This window comes from Indicator indicator, chromosome 25, assembly GCF_027791375.1.
Source record: "Indicator indicator isolate 239-I01 chromosome 25, UM_Iind_1.1, whole genome shotgun sequence".
NCBI lineage: Eukaryota > Metazoa > Chordata > Aves > Piciformes > Indicatoridae > Indicator > Indicator indicator.
Window position 1 is genome coordinate 6,215,952 of NC_072034.1, and position 20,632 is coordinate 6,236,583.

The 20,632-nt window shown below is 40.4% G+C and overlaps 1 protein-coding gene across 1 annotated transcript in view; it reads right to left on the minus strand.

Moving 5' to 3' along the window:
* Window positions 1–9,154, minus strand: part of TNIP3 (TNFAIP3 interacting protein 3) — a 29,911-nt gene extending 20,757 nt beyond the window's left edge. Inside the window, exons 1-5 of the mRNA XM_054392221.1 lie at window positions 9,042–9,154; window positions 8,404–8,536; window positions 2,919–3,005; window positions 1,438–1,527; window positions 337–402 (exon numbers count right to left, since the gene is read on the minus strand). Coding sequence (XP_054248196.1) covers window positions 337–402; window positions 1,438–1,527; window positions 2,919–3,005; window positions 8,404–8,536; window positions 9,042–9,154 — 489 coding nt within the window. The remainder of the gene's footprint in view (window positions 1–336; window positions 403–1,437; window positions 1,528–2,918; window positions 3,006–8,403; window positions 8,537–9,041) is intronic.
* Between the last annotated feature and the right edge of the window lie 11,478 nt (window positions 9,155–20,632).

Sequence of the window (20,632 nt, forward strand, 5' to 3'; positions counted from 1 at the left end):
GGCTGAGCACACCAGGCACTGCAAGCTAATTTTCAGCTAATTGTTCTCTGAAATATGAGCAATTTTTATTACCATATGGAGGACATGAAGATCTCTGCTTCCCTACTATTTCAAAGATGCCCTGCTTCTTTGGTTATTTTGTCCTATTGAGGACTGTACATGTGTTAGCTCCAATTTCACGTGATGAAGCTTTTTTAATTTGTGAGCTAAAGACAAAGTAAACATGATGCCTTTCCCCCTAAGATATTTGCTACAGCTGTGGCTGGTTGGTATTCAAGCACAGACTTAACTATCAGCATGGGACATTGGTTCAAATAGAAATAGTAATCTTGTTACCTGTTTCTCATAAAGCTGTTTCATACTCCTAAATTGATTATCCCATTGTCTGTTCACCTCCAGAAGCTAGAATTAACAGGAAGTCACAGTAAATAACCCACATTTCAACACTGTCAATAAATAAAAATATAGACTGACATTCTAAATCTCCAGCTATGAATGTTCACAACCTCCTCATTATATGGCCAGTTCATTTGAGAAAAAGCAATGTTAAAATTTGGCAAGCTTCACAGCCCATCTGCCAGTGCTTTGGTGTTTCAGTTGAAGTACACAAATGTTCAGGAAGTAACTTTTAGGAAATATGCAAACACACAATAAGCTACAGGTGAATCATCTGCAGTGCTGTACAAATCCCAAGCTTCATCTCCTAAATGGCCAAGAACTTTCTTGTCAGCTTGCTTTAAGCTCCAGAAACATATTTCCAATTAGAAAATACCCGACTTCCAGAAAGTGAATTGGAAGACTTCTATTGACTGCAGTTACTGCTGGGTGCAAGCCCCTCTTGCCTTTCTACAAGTGTACACATGGAAGATGAGAGGATCATCCAACATCAAGCAGGTAGTGGTAGGAGTGAAGTCAGTGTGCACGTATTTTTATTGCAGAAAATAGGTCCCTCTGAAGCATTTTGCTTTGTAAGCTCACATTTTAGGATGCTCAGTAAAAGAACAGCTTCCAGTTTGCCCCCACCTGCTACTACCAGTTACTACTCACAAGGACTCCTTGAACTCTATATTAGTGATCAGTAAGATAATTTGCCCTTTGTATCATTTAAATCTCTGCTTCTCCAAATATAACTCTTGTCCAGCTTGGTAGACAGAAGCATCACTATAGGAATGAGTTTAAACATAATTTTATGTGCTTGCACACTTTGGGCTGTCAAGAAATGCAACCCAAAATCTTTCCATGCAAGAACTGTCTCAACAAGAGTACAGGATGAGAAAACATGGGCCTGGTTGGACTGGCGGGTTAAAGCAACTGGCAGCATAAACACAGTGGAAGTAACAGTGATAACACATTCGGTGATTTCCTACCTCAGGTCTATCACTGATATTGTAATGTCTATCTTAGAGGTTATATCTGTAAAGGTAAACTTAAGATCACCTCTCGTCTCTGTCTTTCCAGTGAGAGGATCTGTTCTTCCAGACAACTGGTTGATAGAGTCTTCTTTTTGGTCAGTAACATGTGCCTTGCCTGGAGAAAAGGAATGTTAAACAATGAATGGCATCCTCTCTTCAAGTCAATATTGTCACATAAAACTCCCACCCACCCTGGCATGTGCATCTAAAGAAACTGAAAGAGCAACATTTTGTTCCATTGCATCTGTATTTCATTACCTTTACACCTGCTGATAACAAATCCTGAAGTGTGCATCTGCTCTAACCCTGCTTGGTCTGTGTTTTAATTGAAACATTATGCAAATGGACACTGAAATAAACAAAATTATGCCTGTTTGTACCATCTGAGACAGAAAACACAAAATAGGATTTTAATTACCTTACAGATGGTAATACAAATGAGTAGAACAAGCCACAGAAGTTGAACATAAGTTGAAGTGGGTGTAAGTAATTTCTTTAATTTACAAGAACTAGAATAATTAGTATTATTGCCCTGGTAAGTGCTTGCAGGCCCAAGGCAATAAACTTTAGCACAATGGGTTGAAAACAAGCAATACAGAAAATGAATAGGTCATTTGGAGAAATTGGGAAATCAGTTTGCAATTGTTCCATTTTTTAAAGTGTGGAGTTTTCCTCATGCAGGACAAAAGCAGCTAAGCCTTCCCTATTGTAATAGCAGCATCATAGATCATAATTTCCAAGAAGTTTCTATGAGTTATCATGAAAAAAAAAGCACATATGATCTATTAGACAGATATATATCAAGAGTTCTGTACTGGAAAAAAAGATACATGCTCATAAAAATAAAACCTGTTACGTTCAGATACCTTGTCAGGGATTTATTGGTTTTTCTCCCTCAATTCTCAACCAGTATATGAAAAACTAGAATAAAAGTGTCAGCACTCCTGAGGTCTGAAATTTTCTGAAAGAAATGTATTTTCTTCATCTCAAAAATTTAATGCCAAATATCAAAGAAGAAGATTGAAGAATAGTTTTGTTGTGTCTTTTCAAAGAGCACTTCATTCCCATGCCAGAAAATACACTTCCTGTAGAAGCACAGAAGTCCATCAACATGTTCCATTCAACCTATGTGAAGCAATTCTCTAGCAGTAAGCAGAGTTATTCACATGAATTATTTCCAGAATCTGGGCCTTAGGCAGGTATTTAAGTGCATATTTGAAACTATTAAAGTGAATAGGAGAATTCACAAACCTAACAGCTGTACACTCACTTGGTGCCAACTGACCCAAACACTGCTCACAGCAGTTTTTGGGTCACTACAATGAACCACTTCCTACTCTTTATATAACAACAAATTAAACAGTTTGAATCATTCAGACAAATCTACTGGAACACAAAAATGAGCCCATAATTCTCTATCTACAAAGTGACATGCATGCTACTTGGACCAGCACAAGCTGCTCCTGTTAATCAGCTCTTCAGAGGACAACTGAAACAGTCACTTACTTCCAATGGGTCTGCTGAGGCTTCCATGTCACTCACACCTGTCCACATGCATTCAAGATGGCCTTGAGTGTTTGCTTCACTCTGGGTCTTTGGAAGAAGAAGAGCAATTAAACAGGTATTTCACCTTGGCTAAAGGAGCAGAATTACATTAAGACCCAGAAGGTCTGGGAGTATTGCTTGTGGAAACAACTTTGGTTCAGAAATAAGTGGTGGAATTCTGATTTTAAGCTTTTCCTCCTTCCTGGCTGGGGCTTCCCAGCAGGGTTGAAGCACACTGCCTGTGACTAATACGCCAGGCAAGGCAGCACTCCTCTTAGTGTGCTTGTAAATCACAATCAACTGGCCAGTTCAGCCTGACAGAGGAAGTTGCACGGGTGAAGGAAGAAAGGGTAAGTTTTTTCAGTAAGTAGGAGGACAGGGTTTGCTAACTCTGCTTCCAGTTGTAAAAATGGACTTACTTAAGTATGACAAGTATCAAGTGACACTAAGACTGGGTGAACTATCACAACAGAAAAATCAGTGACTAATAGTGCAGTCTTTTAACAGCTATTAAGAAGAGATGTTTAGAGGAAAGCCATAACTGGAAAACTGATTTACATTCCATGAGGAAAAACTGCACTAATGAACGACAAGTGGTGGTGGTGTTCTCCTAAAGACATTGTATTTGCAGTTCTAGTACTTACCTTAACTAAGTATGGATCAAATTTCAAGTACTGTGGAAGTACTTGAGTACTCAAGTTACCCAACACTTCAAACTTGTGTCTTAGTGTGTGACTAAGCAGCTCCTCTTTTGCAAGATACAAACCCCAATTTGGAAGCAAGATATATCATCCTTACCCTGATGTTCTCTTTATTTTTTCTGGTTTATGGAGTATTTAGTTCAAAGCAGTTTCCTGTAAAGCTAGGTGGACATTAAGACACCAAGTCCTCCATTGCTGATATCTTACTGACCATATTAACAACTACTGGAAGCAAATTATTCTCTCTGGGATGAGATGATTTGAAGGTGCCATTTATAAGGATTTTAACTAGTTGCAACACTATTCCTTTCTGCTCCCTCTACCTGTGATGCTGTGAGAGAGCTGGGGAGCTCTAGGGGAAAAGGCAAAGTTCCTGAAGAGCAGAGTCTAGAAGAGCAACAGCATCTTCACATCTCCCCCTTTTCATGCCAAACTGACCTGAATATTTGTCCATTTTCACTGGCTGTGAGCCTGCCACAGCAACTGAACAGCAACAGCCATTGTCCCTTTCCATACTAGGCCCATGCATAGAGTTTTGAGTGAAGTTTTGCTGTCTGCACCATCAATTAATACAATTTATAGTGGCCTCACATACTGAGTCAATTTTTCACCTAACATCACTGCCCTGTTTGAAAGATGTATTGCTCCCTGCTAACAATCAATAAGCTCTGAGCTAGCGTGGAAGCTCTTAGCTTTGTTGCTAGCTTTCTACCCTACATACACACTTTAAAAAACAGTGCCAAATTTTCTTGCACCATCTTAGCTACCACTCTTCACTACATGTATTTAATACAAAATAGGACAGAATAGAAATGACATTAAGTACTCAGTGCCTAGCTAGACAAGCATAGCATTCATGCAGATAATGCTGATGCCCCTTCACCCAGTGCCTAAAGTCAAATGCCTTAAGAGACTCTATAGAGAATACATCTCAAGGGCAACAGCATGCTGTTGAACAGCGGTCCTGTTCAGCTCCCCCACAAGCAGTTTTCTGCACTGATTGCTATGTAAGAACAGTACAGGGTATAGGAAAGAGAAGAGTATGTCTGAGCTCTTTACAAAAGAGAAGACATGCCAATGAGGAGGGAACAGAAGCTCAAGCTCTTCAGAGGTGGTGACATTCTTTCCGCAAAAACAGGGAGAGGTTGAAGCAAAACTGTTGTCTTTCTGTGAAAACAGTTAATATCACTGAAAAGACAGACAAGGAGCTGACTCTGAGTGTAAAGGCCTTTTAGTCATCTCTAGGAAGCTTGCAATGGGAGAAAAATCAAAGCCTTGGAGCTATGGCCAACAGTGAAGCCTCTCACAATCATCAGCACAACAAGAAGATACAAGTTCTCATTTTCAGAGTGCTGGATCTTCATTTTGGGAAAGGCTTCTGTTACAGTATTACAAAATAGGCACTCACAAGTTAAGATAAATGAAAGCCCCTCATCACTTCTGAAAATCCCATCTGTTCAGTAACTGCAGTGAAACCAAGAACCATTCAAATGCTTGATTCAAGTAAAAGTGAATCTCTCCTTGACGATGACAAAATGGTAAAATCATCATTTTTCTAAAAAGAGTTCCTAGCTGATGGGGTATCTGCTGGGAGGTTTGTTGTTTGTTTTATATACTGTGCTGTTCAGTTACAGAACTGTAGAAGCTGGGTTTCAATTTGGTGGCTTCTAGGGAGCCTTCTGTTTGCTTACATTTTAGTGGAGCTTTGCTTTTGGCTTTACTCCTGAAGCTGTAACTGTGCCAGCAGTGATTGCTACAATACCTGTTACAATTCTGGTGCGTATGGTGAAAAGGCAAAACCCAAGAGAATTTAGCTGAAGAATAAAATCAGATCAAACTAGAAGAAGAATCTACCTCTTCCTGTCTAAACCTGGTTCACATGCTTCACCCAGAGAAGAGTGGTAGAAAGGGATTTTCCCTTAAGTAAGTATGTCAGCCTCGACCTTTTGTGCTGTGCAGTTAGGTACTCATTCTAACAGAAAAATATGTGCACACTACAAATGTGTACCTTAATATGTGGAAACCAGATAAAATTAGAGCAAGATGTGGTTTCAAAGGAAGTAAAAATAGCATAGGCTTCTTTTTCAGGATTTTCTTTATCCACTGTTTTCCATCATTGCCAATGAGACTAATCATAAGGGCATGGTACTCAAGTAGCCAAGCATTGCAAACTCAGGCTGGTTAATGAAACCCCAAGTTTCATGGAACAATAATTGGATGATAATTTCTAACTGTAGCAAGCAGGCTATTTTGATTTTACAATATAGCTTCTGCAAGTACAGGATAGCCCTTCAAGGAAAACTGAAGGCCAGGTTGGATTAGGCCTTGAGCAGCCTGGTCTAGTGAAAGGAGTCCCTGATCATGGTGAGGGGGTTGGAAATAGATGATCTTTAAAGTCCCTTCCAGTCGAAACCATTCTATGAATCGATGGAAATGTTTTCTTTCTCACTTCATATGTCTAACAGTTCAGGTGCTTGAAAGTTTATTGGTTGCCATTTTTCAACCAACTGATCCCATAAACTCTCTCTGTCAACTTCATGTTCACACACCACTAATTATTTTCATTGTTGTTCTTTCCTTCTTATTTGATAATTTTACCTGCCCTCACTTGCTACAAAAAACATCTTTCTTGTGTGTAAAATCTTGATGAAGTCCTACACATACTGAAAACAATCTGCATGAGTGTGTTTTAGTAAAATTTGTATTCTGATGCATAATATTTAGTCTGGCTTATTCTAGTGAAAGCTGCAATTAAAGTGTTACAGACAGAAATCATAGGCTGAAAGATGAACTGAGAATTAGTTCATTTTGCAGACCTGTATTTTCTCTCAAGTACTTCTATTTAAAACCACAACAATAATACATATTTTAGTGGAAAAATATCCTAGTGGAAAAGGGAATTTTTTTTACAGACACTTCCAGATAACTGTCTCAAAAGCTCAGGAGGAAATGCCATTTTACATTATGCAATTTATAGTCTTTACTCCAGAAAAACAAGTTCTAGAATAAAAATTACTTGTTTGCTCTGCCAAAATACTTCCTGATGAAAGACCCACACTATAGGAAGGGACAGCCTTTTGTTTCATTATTAACTTTTTCCTAATTCCTAAAAATACAATTTTCCCCTCACTTGAAGTCTAAATCAGCATTTCTTTTCATAAACTGACATTTTCTGGTCTGTGGGCTTTTCTTTAAATACTGTTCAATACCTTTTGTTACTGAAAGTATACTGAAAGTCCTCCAAAACACACGATCCAATACATGTACCCCTAGAATCTTACACTGAGGTTGTTGGAGCTTATCAGCACAACTGTCAAGCTGTCACTCACTTGAAGTCCAAGTCAATAACCAACAAGTGAAAAGGTGTTTGACTGGTAAGCATAAATAGAACGTAGCCAGTATATTTATAGTGCAGAAATACCATAAACCTTTCCTCCTTTAACCTATGAAAACCACGCAGACAGATCTTATGCAGGCAGACAAGTGCACAAAGCACTACAGATTAAATATTGCCACAGCATTCTGTGTGAAGTGCTGAAGGACCACAGGGAAACGGTTGAGGTGAGCACATACTTTCTTTTTCCTCTCCACACCCCACAAATCCTTTCCTACATCCCCTTCTGCTGGAAGGACACTAACATGGAAGACCAGGTGATTCCACAGACCATTTGTGGCTTGCTGTTCTGCTTGTAAATTCACAACTCAGTGTTACTTGATTCTGCGCTGACTTCTGTTTCACTGTGCTTATTCCTCCCCTGGGGCTGGGAATCCCCATTCCTTGCTGTGGCTTCTCTCTAGCTGTTTCTAATCCCAGTAGTCTAACCCTGGGGTATCTCCTTAGGCTAAGCTCAGCTGCATGCTCTGAGGTCATGAGTCATTTTGGAGATGGCGATTTACATGTGAAAGCATCTATGTGTGATTTCGGATTTCATAGAAGCGTCATCTCTCCTTTACCTCCTCCTCAATTTTCTGCCTTACACCTCAGGGCACAGGCTTCAGACATTTCCTTCCACCCCATAAAGGAGTCACACAGGCACAGGAGTGTGTAATCTCTCAAAGGTGGATGGCATTCATGACTTAAGCACTCCTCCTCCCCTTCCCAGTCTGCAGAAAATGGGCATTTCCTTTTGTCCTCCTACTGCAGGATCAAAAGCAGCTTGCTATTTCAGGGTAGAGGAGAGAAACTGAGAGGGAAACCTAGAACAAGTTTCTGTCATGCTTGCTAACCACGGCTTCCCTGCAAGCAAACATGACCTTCTTAGCAGATGGCTTACAATTTTCTGTTTCTAATACCACAGAAGTACGGATTTCAATAATCATTTTTCTTCCTTCTTCCTATTTATCTAAAAGCACTTCTGACACTCCCAAAGATTTTTCTCCCCCTTACCTCCACTTGCCTTCCGTTAAATCAGAACTACAACAACAACCTAAAGAATTTTTAGTGCTCTTGGGGCATGGAGTTTCATGGATCTGTGTTATCCAAAAGCCATAGCTTGTTACAGAGGGTGCCACTCTGGGTAATCAGATTTTGTCGACCATTTAGAGGACTATAAAACATTTCTTCTTATTGAAGTCTTCCTCATAAAAGAAAGTAGCTGCATCAGGGGAAAAAAAAATGTGTAGCAAGTTCATTGCATCATTTCAGGAATCAAAAAATGCCATGTATAATCAGGGAACACCCCAGGGAACACCCCCTGAATGTTCTTTCCTGGTAGACAAATGTTGCAAAAGCAGATTGTATTTACCTTAAGGGAACATGAAGTTCTCTGAGGGTTTGGACTCTCTTGGGCAATAGGTTTGGGGTCCTCACAAAACTGGGAAGTGTTATTCTTCTCTATCAGGTTCCTTATTTCAACATCAAGCTCTTTACTTTCACACCTGCATGGAAAGAAATAGCAATGTCAAATTTTACAGCAAAACTCAAAGCTCAGAGGAAATCATGTCAGATGTCTTCTAAATGTGACAGCACAGACAGCACAGCTAGTCCTGCACTGAGCTCCTCCTGCCTCCCTTCCTGGTATGCAATCAGAGCCCTAGAGCATTGTCACACAGGCAATTTCCGTGGCAGAAATTTATTTAAAATTTTAAACAAGCCTTCTTTAGGAATTTTACTACCTTGTGGCTACAAAATACATCAACCCATCTGGGGATCATATGAAGACTGTCATGTACCCTCAACCCCACCGATCCACCATTTCAGGAATTCTATATTCAACTTCAACAAAAATGCAATCAAAATGTTTAAATTGGTTTAGAACTCTAAAATTACGTGCTCAGTTCACAAAGTTTTGGGATGGCCCTTTTTGTCTTCTGGAACACTGTACAGTTGAATAAACATGTATTTTCAACTTTTCCCCTGAAAGTTCCTTTTAAAAACACTCACGTAAACATTGCTCTGTTGTGAACACTAAGACGGATTTGTTCGGTGGGAAAATTATTTTCTTTCAGTCTCTCTGCTAAGGACACACAGGACTTTGGAGGCAGTTGAGGCCCCATCCTTGGAGACATACAAGGTCAGGCTCTATACAAGGCTCCGAGCAACCTGATCTTGTGGAGGATGTCCCTGCTGACTGCAGGGGGGTTGGACTAGATGACCTTTGGAGGTCCCTTCCAACCCCAAACCATTCAATGATTCTACAACTTACATGCATTTAAGGGTTACTTCTAAATTCACAGGACTAACGAGCAGCTAGGGCTGATTCACTCGATACACCATTAAGGTGGGATGTAACTTCCAGAGAATGAATGGAGACACACTTAAAACCAACCCCAAAAAGCCCTAGACCCAACCCACTTTTTCAAGAAATACTCATGTCTTTTGCAAGCTCAGACTTGTTTCCTGATCAGCTTAAACCAACTCTAAATATAAGTGGTGCATGAACAGAAAGCAAACTGCAAGTCTCAGAAGTCTCTTTGATTTAGGCAGAAAATACTACATTCTTCATTTGAACTACCAGAAAAACTTGAAAGCAGTAGAGAATTTATCAGTTCTACTTATTTCAGTCTAGACAGGCAATGTGCAGGGATTTCACTGCAGATTCTGAGGAAGCCTTGAAAGGTAATTGATACAAACCCAATAAACAAACCCATCTATCTTAATCATAGAGTAAATAAGTGTGGTGAGTTTTGTGCTGATAGCATAAAATTATTAATTTTATTCTTGATATTTACAGCACAGAGACTGTACAGAAACATATTTTCATTAAGTATGAACCCAAAAATCATTTGCAGAGGTCCTACAATAAAATACCAACAGTACCAAATAAGGACAAGTAAAATTTGAGAGAAAAAAAAAAATAATGGCAGAAACAAGACAATTGCATGTGTTTCAAGAGCTAGACCTATGGCACAGAGAAAAACGATTTATGTAAAGGACCAAGACCAGTGGGTTTTAGTGCTAGAAGGTCCTGAAGCACTTGAACACATCACAGAAAGTTATTTCTTTGCACTTTTGCTTTCGTCTCTTTTTTAAAAACTAATACAGCAACTAGTGCAAGTTCAATGAAACAGAGAACTTGACTGAAGAGAGTATTGTCACTTCAGCTGGCTATAGATCCCTTTCAAAGAACGACCTTCTGGATGCACATTTGCATGAACCTCACAGTGGTGCAGCAGGCTGCAGCTGCTCTGAAGGCTCATGGCAGCTTTCAAAGCCTCAGCTGTGTGTGGGTGGCAGGTGAGCCCCAGCAGCTCCTGAAGAAAATTGCAGGAGGAAAACAACCAACCTTGCGAAACAAATCCATCCCTTTGCTTCTCACTAAATATTGCAAAATCCTGGACAGACCATGCTAGTGGCACTTTTTATTTTTTAAGCAATTCTGTGCTCACATTCCAGGCAGCAGCATGACCAAGCACTCTGCTTACAGCCCTCATGTTTTATCAGCTACATAATGCAGATTTTGCAACCTAAGTAGTAATATCCCTTTTCTCTCAAGTGCACCTCCCTGGAAAACAACACCTTCAACTTGTTTGGACTCCCGTATCAAACCAAGTCTGAGATGTCTTGCAGAACAAATTGAATGTAGGATGTGCAGAGTGCTTGTAGTTTTGGAGGATGCTGGGAAGAACTGAAAGGCCACAGTGCAAAAGCAGTCACTCGTGATGCAGTTTTAGGAAGCGCATGAAATTACATTTACATAGCAAGAGAGAAATTATCACTGCAGTCTCCTTAGAGCTCCTAGCAATGTGGCAAAGGCAGAGAGGAGGTTAAGTAAAGCAAGGCAAAATGTTACTGGGTGGTATTAAGGGATTTCAGACAGAGCTGCTAAAATCACAAACCAGTATTTTCTGCCATGGCTTTCTAATCCGCATTTATTTACCTGTGCTTAGGCAAACAACCAAAGGTAGGCCAGTTGTTCTTCTCCTGTTTCCTTACTCCACACATCTCCTGTGTGATATCAGTAGAACAACCAGCTTACCGCTCAGCTGAAAGAAAAACTCCTGTCTAGAAGTAGCTTCTGGTAAAGAGTATTTCACTCACTGCCCAGGCTTGCAGTCCCACAGCTTGCTCCAGCTGCAGCAAAACCAGCCAGTGTAACTCCTCTACGGCCCTGGGCACTGTTCACTTCTTTTTACATGTCTTCTGCAAATGACCACCCCTAACTGTCAGCACAACCCATTCAACCTGCTTGGTGAAAGTAGTCAGGGTTTCTTAGAGCACCTTAGACTAAAGCAACTGTTCAAAATAAAGAAACAATGTCTAGGTACAGTCCTGAGGACAGAAGAAGATGTGCAGCAATCTCTGGCAGGAGTGCAGCAGCAAGTATTTAGCAGGCTACACTCATCTCTGCTGCTGGTTCAGCCACAGCAAGAGGAGATTTGTTACCACAGCCTCCTGAGATCAGAGCATGAATCAAGATGGGAAATACCCTATAGAGATGGTGGGTTGGCTTCAGATGCTTCTTTTTAGCCAGGAAGTGTTCATCCCTCTGCTCCCCACAGTTTGTCTGATGCTGTGGCTGTAAATGATGTTCACCTCTGGCTGCTCCCACCCTGTCTCTCTGCCTTCTCCTTCCTGAGAGTACCTGAGCAAAACCAAAAAACATCTGTGCTTGGATAAAAGAAAGGGAATCACAAAATACTCAAATCCCTACAGCTTGCTGCTGTATAAAATCCATGTGTTTCAACATGACCACGAAAATGAGGAAATTACTTTGCTGACTGGATTTCTCATTTGGTTCTCCTTCCTTTCTAGAGTAAGGTCTTCTGACCAGAAACCACTACTTAATTTATCTGCATTTTTAAATTAGCCACTTAGATAATTGGAAGGATATATTTATTTTGATGTAAAATGTAAATCTTATCTGGTCTGTCCAGATAGACTGTCTTTACAGTCCAGAATGGCAGAGCACACAGGTGATCCCAGGGCCTGAATACATCTTCAGGATACTGGTGATTAGGAGCTACGCTAGAGCAAGACACTTCCTGATGCTGACCTGAGCTTCTCCCAGTGAGCTCTAGAGGGCACACTGCATTCAGCTCCTGCAGAAAGCACAACTCCAGACTAATTTCGGTCTTGTGAAGTTCACAGGTATGTCTTCTACACCATTAATGCCCTTACCAATGTCACCAATGTCTTCTAAAATCAGGTGTTTTGGGGTTTAATAATTAAATTAGGCAAATAGTCAATCAGAAACATTAAATCCATTCAAATTTGCAAGATACAGGAAGGGACCTTGAAAGATCATATAGTTCACTCCCCTGCAGTAAAGCAGGCACATCTTCAACTAGATCAAGTTGCTCAGAGTTCTGTCAAATCTGACCCTGAATGATTCCAGGGATGGGGCATCTACCACTTCTCTGGACAACCTGTGCCAGTGTTTCACCCCCACTGCAAAAACATTCTTCCTTATATCTAGTCTAAATCTCCCCTCTTTTAGTTTAAAACCATCACCCTTTGTCCTGTAGCAACAGGCTCTGCTAAAAAGGTTTGTCTGCAAACATTGTCAGGCAATGAAGTGTTGGTTGTACATGCACAGGAGATTTCATTAAATTATGCATGTAACTGCACAATTTGCATTTGGTCCAAAACTATCACTAAAGGCAGAACATGATGGCACTGGAATGAAGCATGAGGTATGGACACCTGTGGCTTCTAACGGTGTCAAGAATACTTCTTGCAGTCTGTCTTTTCCTGGTCAGGAGAATACAGAACAAGTAATACAATTTTTCATAACAGAGCAGCAATCAGCTCAGCTCCTGATGGCCTGCCTCATGCTCTTTTGATGAGCCACACACTTTGGGCTTGTAGCAACACAGACTCATGGCCAAGAAATAAATACATATTTATCAAATAGCCACATGGAAGCTCCATGCAGAGTTCCCAGCTCTGCAACAGGTACCATTTGTGAACTCTGGGCTCTCCCTGGTTTTCACTGGAAACTGGCATTACTGTTTACTAATAGCAGTGATGTGGCAACAGTCGACATACCTACAGTATGTCCCAGGGCAGTCATTGCAAAATATCAATACTGAAGGCATGTAACTTTACTTGAAATAATAACTTCAAGGCTGGTGTGCTGGGGTCGTTCTGCTGTGATTGGTGAAAGCACAAATACTCACATAAACAATTGTGAGAAAAGGTTTTAAGTCAGGATTTACAGCCAGACACCAACACCACTGAGCCATATTTTGACGGGAAATGAATTCCAGAGTCCAGAGGTCAAGCACAGGCTTCATCCCCTTGGGTGGGCATTTGGGCTTGCTTGGCTCCATGGAAAGAAACACGTTTCTGCATCTGAAGTGTTGAGGATGAATTAGTTCAGATAATTATTTTAAGTGTCAAATTTCAAGGCAAACCCTTTCAGCTAGTATTTCCTCTAATTATGATAATTCACCTCATTTAAGAAAAAGGCCTTTAGAATTAGGGAGAAAATGAGATCTGGATTATGGAATAGTTAATCTAATTTATACTAGAAATGGACTTAAAATAGAATAAAATTAGGCATATTATTCTTAAAAATGGCAGTTTCTGTGTAGAACTAGTCCCATATGATTTTACAGGATTTTTGCTCTCATTTAATTCAAGTTTATAGAACTCTTAGGGTTTTTTCTATGCAAATACATTGGGATTTTTATACTAATTTTTTATCCAATCAAGACTAAATGACAAAGCATTTGCCCAACAAGCAATAGGAAGAACAAACTTTTGCCAAGAAAAGAAAAATACTTTTGGTACAGAAAATAAATTTTTGCATCCTCCTGAGCCCTGCCAACTTCAGTAGACTCTGAGCTGGCAGAGAATAGTTACAATGTGGTACAGCTCCCTAAGGATCCGTGGTGTCCCAGAAGTCAACACCCAGTGTGCAAATCTCTGCTCAGTTTAGGCTTGGGAATTTGAGCCAGATCTTTTGAAATTGAGCTCCATTAGGTTCTATGTCCCACCTCACATGTACACTATAAAAAATAGTTTATTGGGCATAAACCACACTGTGCTAGAACAAACACAAAAAGAACACCTACTTCTGACAATTGTGAGGATACACTTTAAAAGAAAGTTTTTTTTTAAAAAAAGGCAATATATTATGTCAAACTTTCCAAATTTTTCACTCAATTTTCTCTAAATAAAAATTACCCAGTATTTCAAAAGTGTAGCTGGAAAGCCAGCCACCAGCAGAAGCTGAGCTCCACCTAGCAGAACTATGTTGTCTTCAGAGCGAGATGTCCCAGATGCTGCAAAATAAAAAGCACTAACACTGTTGCTTGGGAGGTGTGAGATTAAAAATAATCTCACTGCAGCCCCAAGAAGAGAGCACCGCAAGGCAAGGTGTATGACAGGGGTTAAAACTTGTATGTACTGTGATTATAGCAGAGAAACCACTTAAACTTTCACTCAAACCTGATGTAGCCAAGCCATCTGCCTGTCACCCCATAAACGTCCCTACACTTCTGTTCCCTTTACGACAAAGGAATGGAGCTTTTAAGGCACATTTAATAGCTAGCAGCTGTTTGGCTGTCAAATGCCACATCTGGAGAAGCTGTGTGCTGTTAATGTGAACAGAAACAATTAAGCTTTAATAGTTTTGCTTAATTTTAAGAATTACACAAATCACAACAAAAGAGATGCATGTTCTTGATGGAAACACATCTGGCTGCTCTGAAAATAAGCCAAAACCAAAAAGTGCTTGCTTTTTGCTGCACCCACAATCTCTCCTGTCTTGGTGAAGAGAGAGAATTAAAGCTGCTGATGCACAGGCATATAGTGTCTCCCAGTCTTTGACTATTCCCCTCAACAAATGTGCAGCATGCAAGGAGACTGTGACCAGCTAGCCTGTATTAAATGACACTTGTTACATAGTGCTGCTCCCCTCCATGCCTGGAGGTTCCTGTCCTTTGGGACTGGGTTTCAATGGTGCCACCTCAGGTCTGTCCCCTACACAGCCTTTATGTCAGGAAATTAACATCATTCCCCTTTCTCTTGGATCTTCTACTTCATTATACTACCCTAACCATAATTGAATTTCTTCCTGATGGACAGCATTTGGGCTGAGCTCAAACCTCAGAAAAGTCAATTAAGTTATTTTCACCAAATTTCTTGAGCTTTTAATGAGCCATGAGTGAGTTACAGATGATGGTCTCTCTGGAGAAGCAGTAAATGAAACATGGTCACCCAGAACTTCTGTAGCTGCATATGGAACATCAGTGAAAATGGAACTGAAATGTTGCCATGAAAATCAATCAAATGGAAAGCTTGGCTAAGCAGAGAAACCAAGTAGCATGTGCCTTCTGAGCAGATGAATTCCTCCACTGAAAAGCACACATGCAGAAGGCTGGTGGGAGATGGCAGTCAAGCGTTGGAAGAACTGAACACTAAGAGGTAAAAAACAAGAGGGGAGATAAATCTCAATGTTTTGAAGCGCCTGGTCTTTTTCTATGAAGACTCATAACTAAAAAAATCTTGTACCCACTTTAGGACACTCTCCAAGCCTCAGTGGGCACCTTTCTGAAATGGTCCCCTTTCCACAGCCCTTTCTGGACTGACCATTCACCCCACAGACACAGCTTGAGCACCACAAGTCTATTCAGATCTTACACCTGCTCATTTCTGTGGGAAGCTGTGATTCTGGTGCAATGACACAGCTGATATTTTTAACTATCATACTGTTACAATACAGTTCGTTCTTTTCCCAAATCAGGCATCGCCACAAACAGAACACCACCTACACACTGCCCATTTTGTCTCCTAGTGCAGCCTTGGCCATGACGCAGATGTGCTTCACTGACCCAGGCTCACAGTTGGGCTGCACCCTCAGAGGAAGGTGTCTCTCACACAGACCTGAGATATTTTCAGTGATCTACTAACAGCACAAGAAGAATAAACAGATGAACACCATTTGGAAGCACAGCTGAGAAATGAAACACACAGTAGCTGATGGAGGACAACCAAGCTCTGCTGTCAAGCCAACTGCTTGCCTGAGGCAGCTGAAAGGCAAAGGAAGCTCACTGCAGGCTGCATCACAGGTCCATGGCTTGAACTGCCAGCGAGTGGCATACTGTTTCATCAGGGATGTCATGGCCAGATAGGAACCTGGTGCTTCCTTTCACAGTGACAAGCTGGAATCAAATTATACAGGCAGCAGAGCACACTGTCTTGAATAAATGGATATCCCAGTCCACAAGGGATTTTAAATCCAGTTAGTTCACAATAAACCCAGGAAAAATGTTTTTTACAGGAAGAAAGAAGGGTAGGGTCCCATTTCTTACACTTCCCAAACAATCCATAGTTACCTTGAAACATTTTTCTTTTTATCTGTCAAATCCACACGCTGTACTTCAAAATTTTTAAAGCAAACTTAAAGTTTATGTATTTACATTTTATTGGCCAGAAGTTATCTTGCTGAATACAGCAGTAATTGCTGAAGTACTCAGCACTTGAATTTCCTTAAAGTCGTTATTACTCAGTCAGTCTTAAAAAGGATTTGCCATCATCAGAGCCTCCTTAGGGGTTGTAATCATAAAGTGACTCTCTCTGCACCCTACAGTGCCACCTGTTTTATTGGCATTATCAGTGATGAAGTAGGTGCCCAAAGAGGTTGTGAAATCTTCATACTCAAAGATACCTGAAACTCAGCTGAACAGGCCCTGAGTAACCTGACCTAATCAGCCCTGCTTTGAGCAGGAAGTTGGTCCAGATGCCCTCCAGAGGTTGCTTCCAACCTACACTATTCCCTGTGATTTTGCTCTTCCAAGTACAGATAATTTCCATGTTTTACTTATTTAAACAGAATGGATACAGATCTCCACAGGACAGATTAAAGCAGGGAAAAAAAAAGTATTAACCTGGATGTTTGGAAGATCAATTGAGTGACGTATGCAGGAAACACTCAAATACACATTTCAACTAATGTAAGGTACACTTTTCTTTTTTTGATTAAAAAAAGGGTTTCCATGTAAAATTAAAATAGTTAAAATAGTTAATACCTTTCCATCTCAACGCACTCAAGGGGGCACAATTCTAGATGATCCTCTGTACCTTTATTCTTTCTTTTGAGCTGATCACAGTGAATCTGTTGGAAACAGGGAGGGAAAAAAAACCAACCAGGTTTAAAGTGGAAATAAAAAGATTAACAATCTAGGAAGAAAAATTTAAGTACACGATTACAATGAAGATGAGAAAACCATGCCTTGCCTGCATGTCTGTTCTCTTCAAATACCATAAAGGGCTGACAAGTAAGCCAGGAATCTAGTCCCTCCTTCCCAGCATCATCCTCTTTCAAGTCCACCACTCTGACAGGGACAGCTTTGCAAGGGTGGGAGCAAAACCGTGTGCCTATGCTAAGGACAGCAAAGAGACCACTGAAATAAAGTGGTGAGCCAACAAGAATGAACCCTACTATTTATAACCAAGTAAGTTTTCAGTTACAAGTCACTCTCTTTATTGGTAACATCAACTTCATGTGAAACATGAACATTTTATAGAAACCATGCTGCTTCATCTATGTGCAGAACAGAAATTTAAAATGAAAGGCTGCCAGGAGAAGATCTGAGGTGTTTGGCATCCTTCCCCCCCTTAATTCCCATTCCTGCAGACATTTCACACATTTTAAATGCATCTGGTAATCACTAATTACAAGGATTCTGTTAAGAAAAAACATCACTGCAATTTCATGTGAAACTTGATTCCAGCTTGAGTTTTATGAGTGTCTATTTAATCACAACAAAACCATGATAAAGTATGGAAAGCTATATTCTTTTGATTTCAATGGGAGCTGCAGACACTGGGTACTAATGAGAATTAAGCCTTGTTTTGAGGTGCCTAACCTTAGCTTTTAGGTGTCTGACTTAGAAATATAAAACCGGAAAAATGTTGACCTAGAATGAACATTCTTACCCCCACTGAAGCATCAAAAAATAAAATGAAATGACTAAATGAAATCACAGAATGCTTTGGGTTGGAAAGGACCTTTAAAGGTCATCTAGTCCAAGCCTCCTGCAGTGAGCAGGGACATCTGCAACTAGATCACGTTGCTCAAAGCCCTGCCCAACCTGACCTTGAACATTTTCAGGGATGGAGCACCTACCACATCTCTGGGCAACCTGGGCCTGTGTTTCACCACCCTCATTGTAAAATATTTCTTTCTTATGTCTAGTCTAAATCTCCCCTCTTTTAGTTTAAAACTATCAGCCCTTGTCCTCTTGCAAAAAGCCCTAATAAAAACATTGTCACCCTATTTCTTACATGCCCCTTTAAATACTCAAAGATTGCTATAAGGTCTCTTTGGAGCCTTCTCTTCTCCAGGCTGAACAACCCCAACTCTCAGCCTTTATGCACAGGACAAAGGAAATCTGATCATACTTGTCTGAAGACATAAAAAAGCCAAAACACATAATTCAGACAGCTGCTCAATCTCTAATTCATCCCATTGGGTTAAACACCTCGGCAGTCTCAGATTGTGGTGGGTTGAAAATTCCCCCTCAAGATTAACTTGCATTTGCCAAGTTAAACCCAGTACTGCAGCCAATGTGCTGAAAATCAGGCCATGTTAAAGGGGTGCAGGTGAGATGTTACTGAAAAGAAGCTACCTATGTTGGTATAATTCATGCAAGAAGGAAAGAAAGCTCTGAAAACCTGGAAAGAAAGAAAAAGCAGTGAAAAACATGGAAAAAGGTATTTATTGATTAGATGAGTCACTTCCTGGGTCTGCAGTGAGAGGATGTCAATCCAGAATCCTTGAGGCCAGGATTGTGCACACTCCCTGCTGGGGATTGCTCTGGGATTGCAGAGTGGACAGTCCAGATTCTCCATAACCCTGCTCTGTCAAGCTGGGGAAACACATGGAAAGGAGCTGCCAAGACAACAGTTCGAAGCCTAAACAGTGCATGGCCCAGCTGCATGCCAAGCCAGCATAAACAAACAGTTCTCCAGAAGTCCTACTGCTCACACCTGCTGGGGTTGGGGGGGGTCCCCTCCCCTGCAGTTCGACAAGGTCCACTGTATATATCTCCTGACTCTTAGTCATATGCAGATTTTGCAGAGTATCCTCCAGCGTGGGGCACCTTAGTTCGATACATGTCTGAACAAGTCAGCCCAGCTATCAGAAGATACTTTGTTATCAGAGCATGGGAGTACACCCACCCTCTTCTAGCCAGTTCAAGACAAGGGAAAAAGTAGTAAAGTTATCTGCAGTGATAGCTGGCATGGTCCACACAGCTGAGCACAGCAAGGCTGGTGCAGATAAGCAGCAACTGTCACCTCCTTTGACTTGCCTCCACTGTATCCCAAACCATTCATGTACAAGGGGCTGTTGATTCATACTAATGGCTTTGTCTTTCATTTTTTCAGGGAAAAACCCTATCAGCTATGAAAGGCTTTTTTCTTATTATATTTTTTAAAGTATTTTTTTATTCTTCACCAAAAAAAAAATTACACTGCAATGAATCTGACCCGTGCTGGCAGCACAAGTGATGCTAAATCTCATTCTACAGTTATGAATTTGAACAAAAGAGATGCAGCTAGGTTACTGTACCATTTGCAAGTGCTTGTTATTAAAACAACCATCAGTTTTTACAACTCTAATATGCAATTTAATGCTGCAGGTTTTTATTAGACCAGGCAAATTGAAGCCAAGATGGAGAAAAATCAGCTACTTCCAAGAATCAAGGCTCTGTAGAGAATAGGGGTTATAATGGTCATGTAAAAGATTGCTCAGAATTACATAAATTTTCAGCTTTCTGTCAAGGCTTTTAAGAACAGGAACACCCTGAAGTAAAACAGGATCAGTTTTGCTCACAGATTTATGGCTTTTCACAAATTAAAACGTGCAAAATTCCTGTGGTGCTCACCCACCAAATTCATCAGTGTTCCAAGCCCTAAGTACTTCCTAGACACACTCAATAGACCCCCACAACAAGGCACTTATTTGTACTAAAACCAAGTAAGTTTTCCACATAATAAAAACACATTTGGAGAGAAAACTAAAACATGGCTCAAAAATAACAACAAGACTTGCTAATTCTATTAAAATCCTGATTTTAGCAATGAGCAGAGAGAGACATGACCCTCATCACACTGCAGTTTCAAAATATTATGCAAAATGCATTTCACAATCATCTGTGTTGTAAATGTTAAACCCTGCACTGCTCTTGGCCTGTTCCTTTTCCTTCTTTCTCCAACTCTAGTTCTCAGCTCAACACCCATCTTATTTTCCCAAATGTCTGCTCATTTTTCCCTAACCTGCTCTGTAATTTGCTTGTTCTTCAGTTGTTCCAAAGTAGTATTTTGTAGGAATGCAATGGAAAATGAGTGTCAGAAATAAGCCAGCCTTAAAGAGGCAAATATGGGAAAGGAAATTTTCGGTTTGCTTTTCCTTCCTGGATCAGCTCAATGATTTAATTTTACAGACTATCACCATAAACAGGTATATTGTCACAGTGGAGGGAGCAGAAAGTGGGTAGAATGCCAAATAACTGGAAGAAAATATTAGCAAATTCCACATAAAGAATAAACCCATGAAGTAGTTACTCTGTTGGTGATAC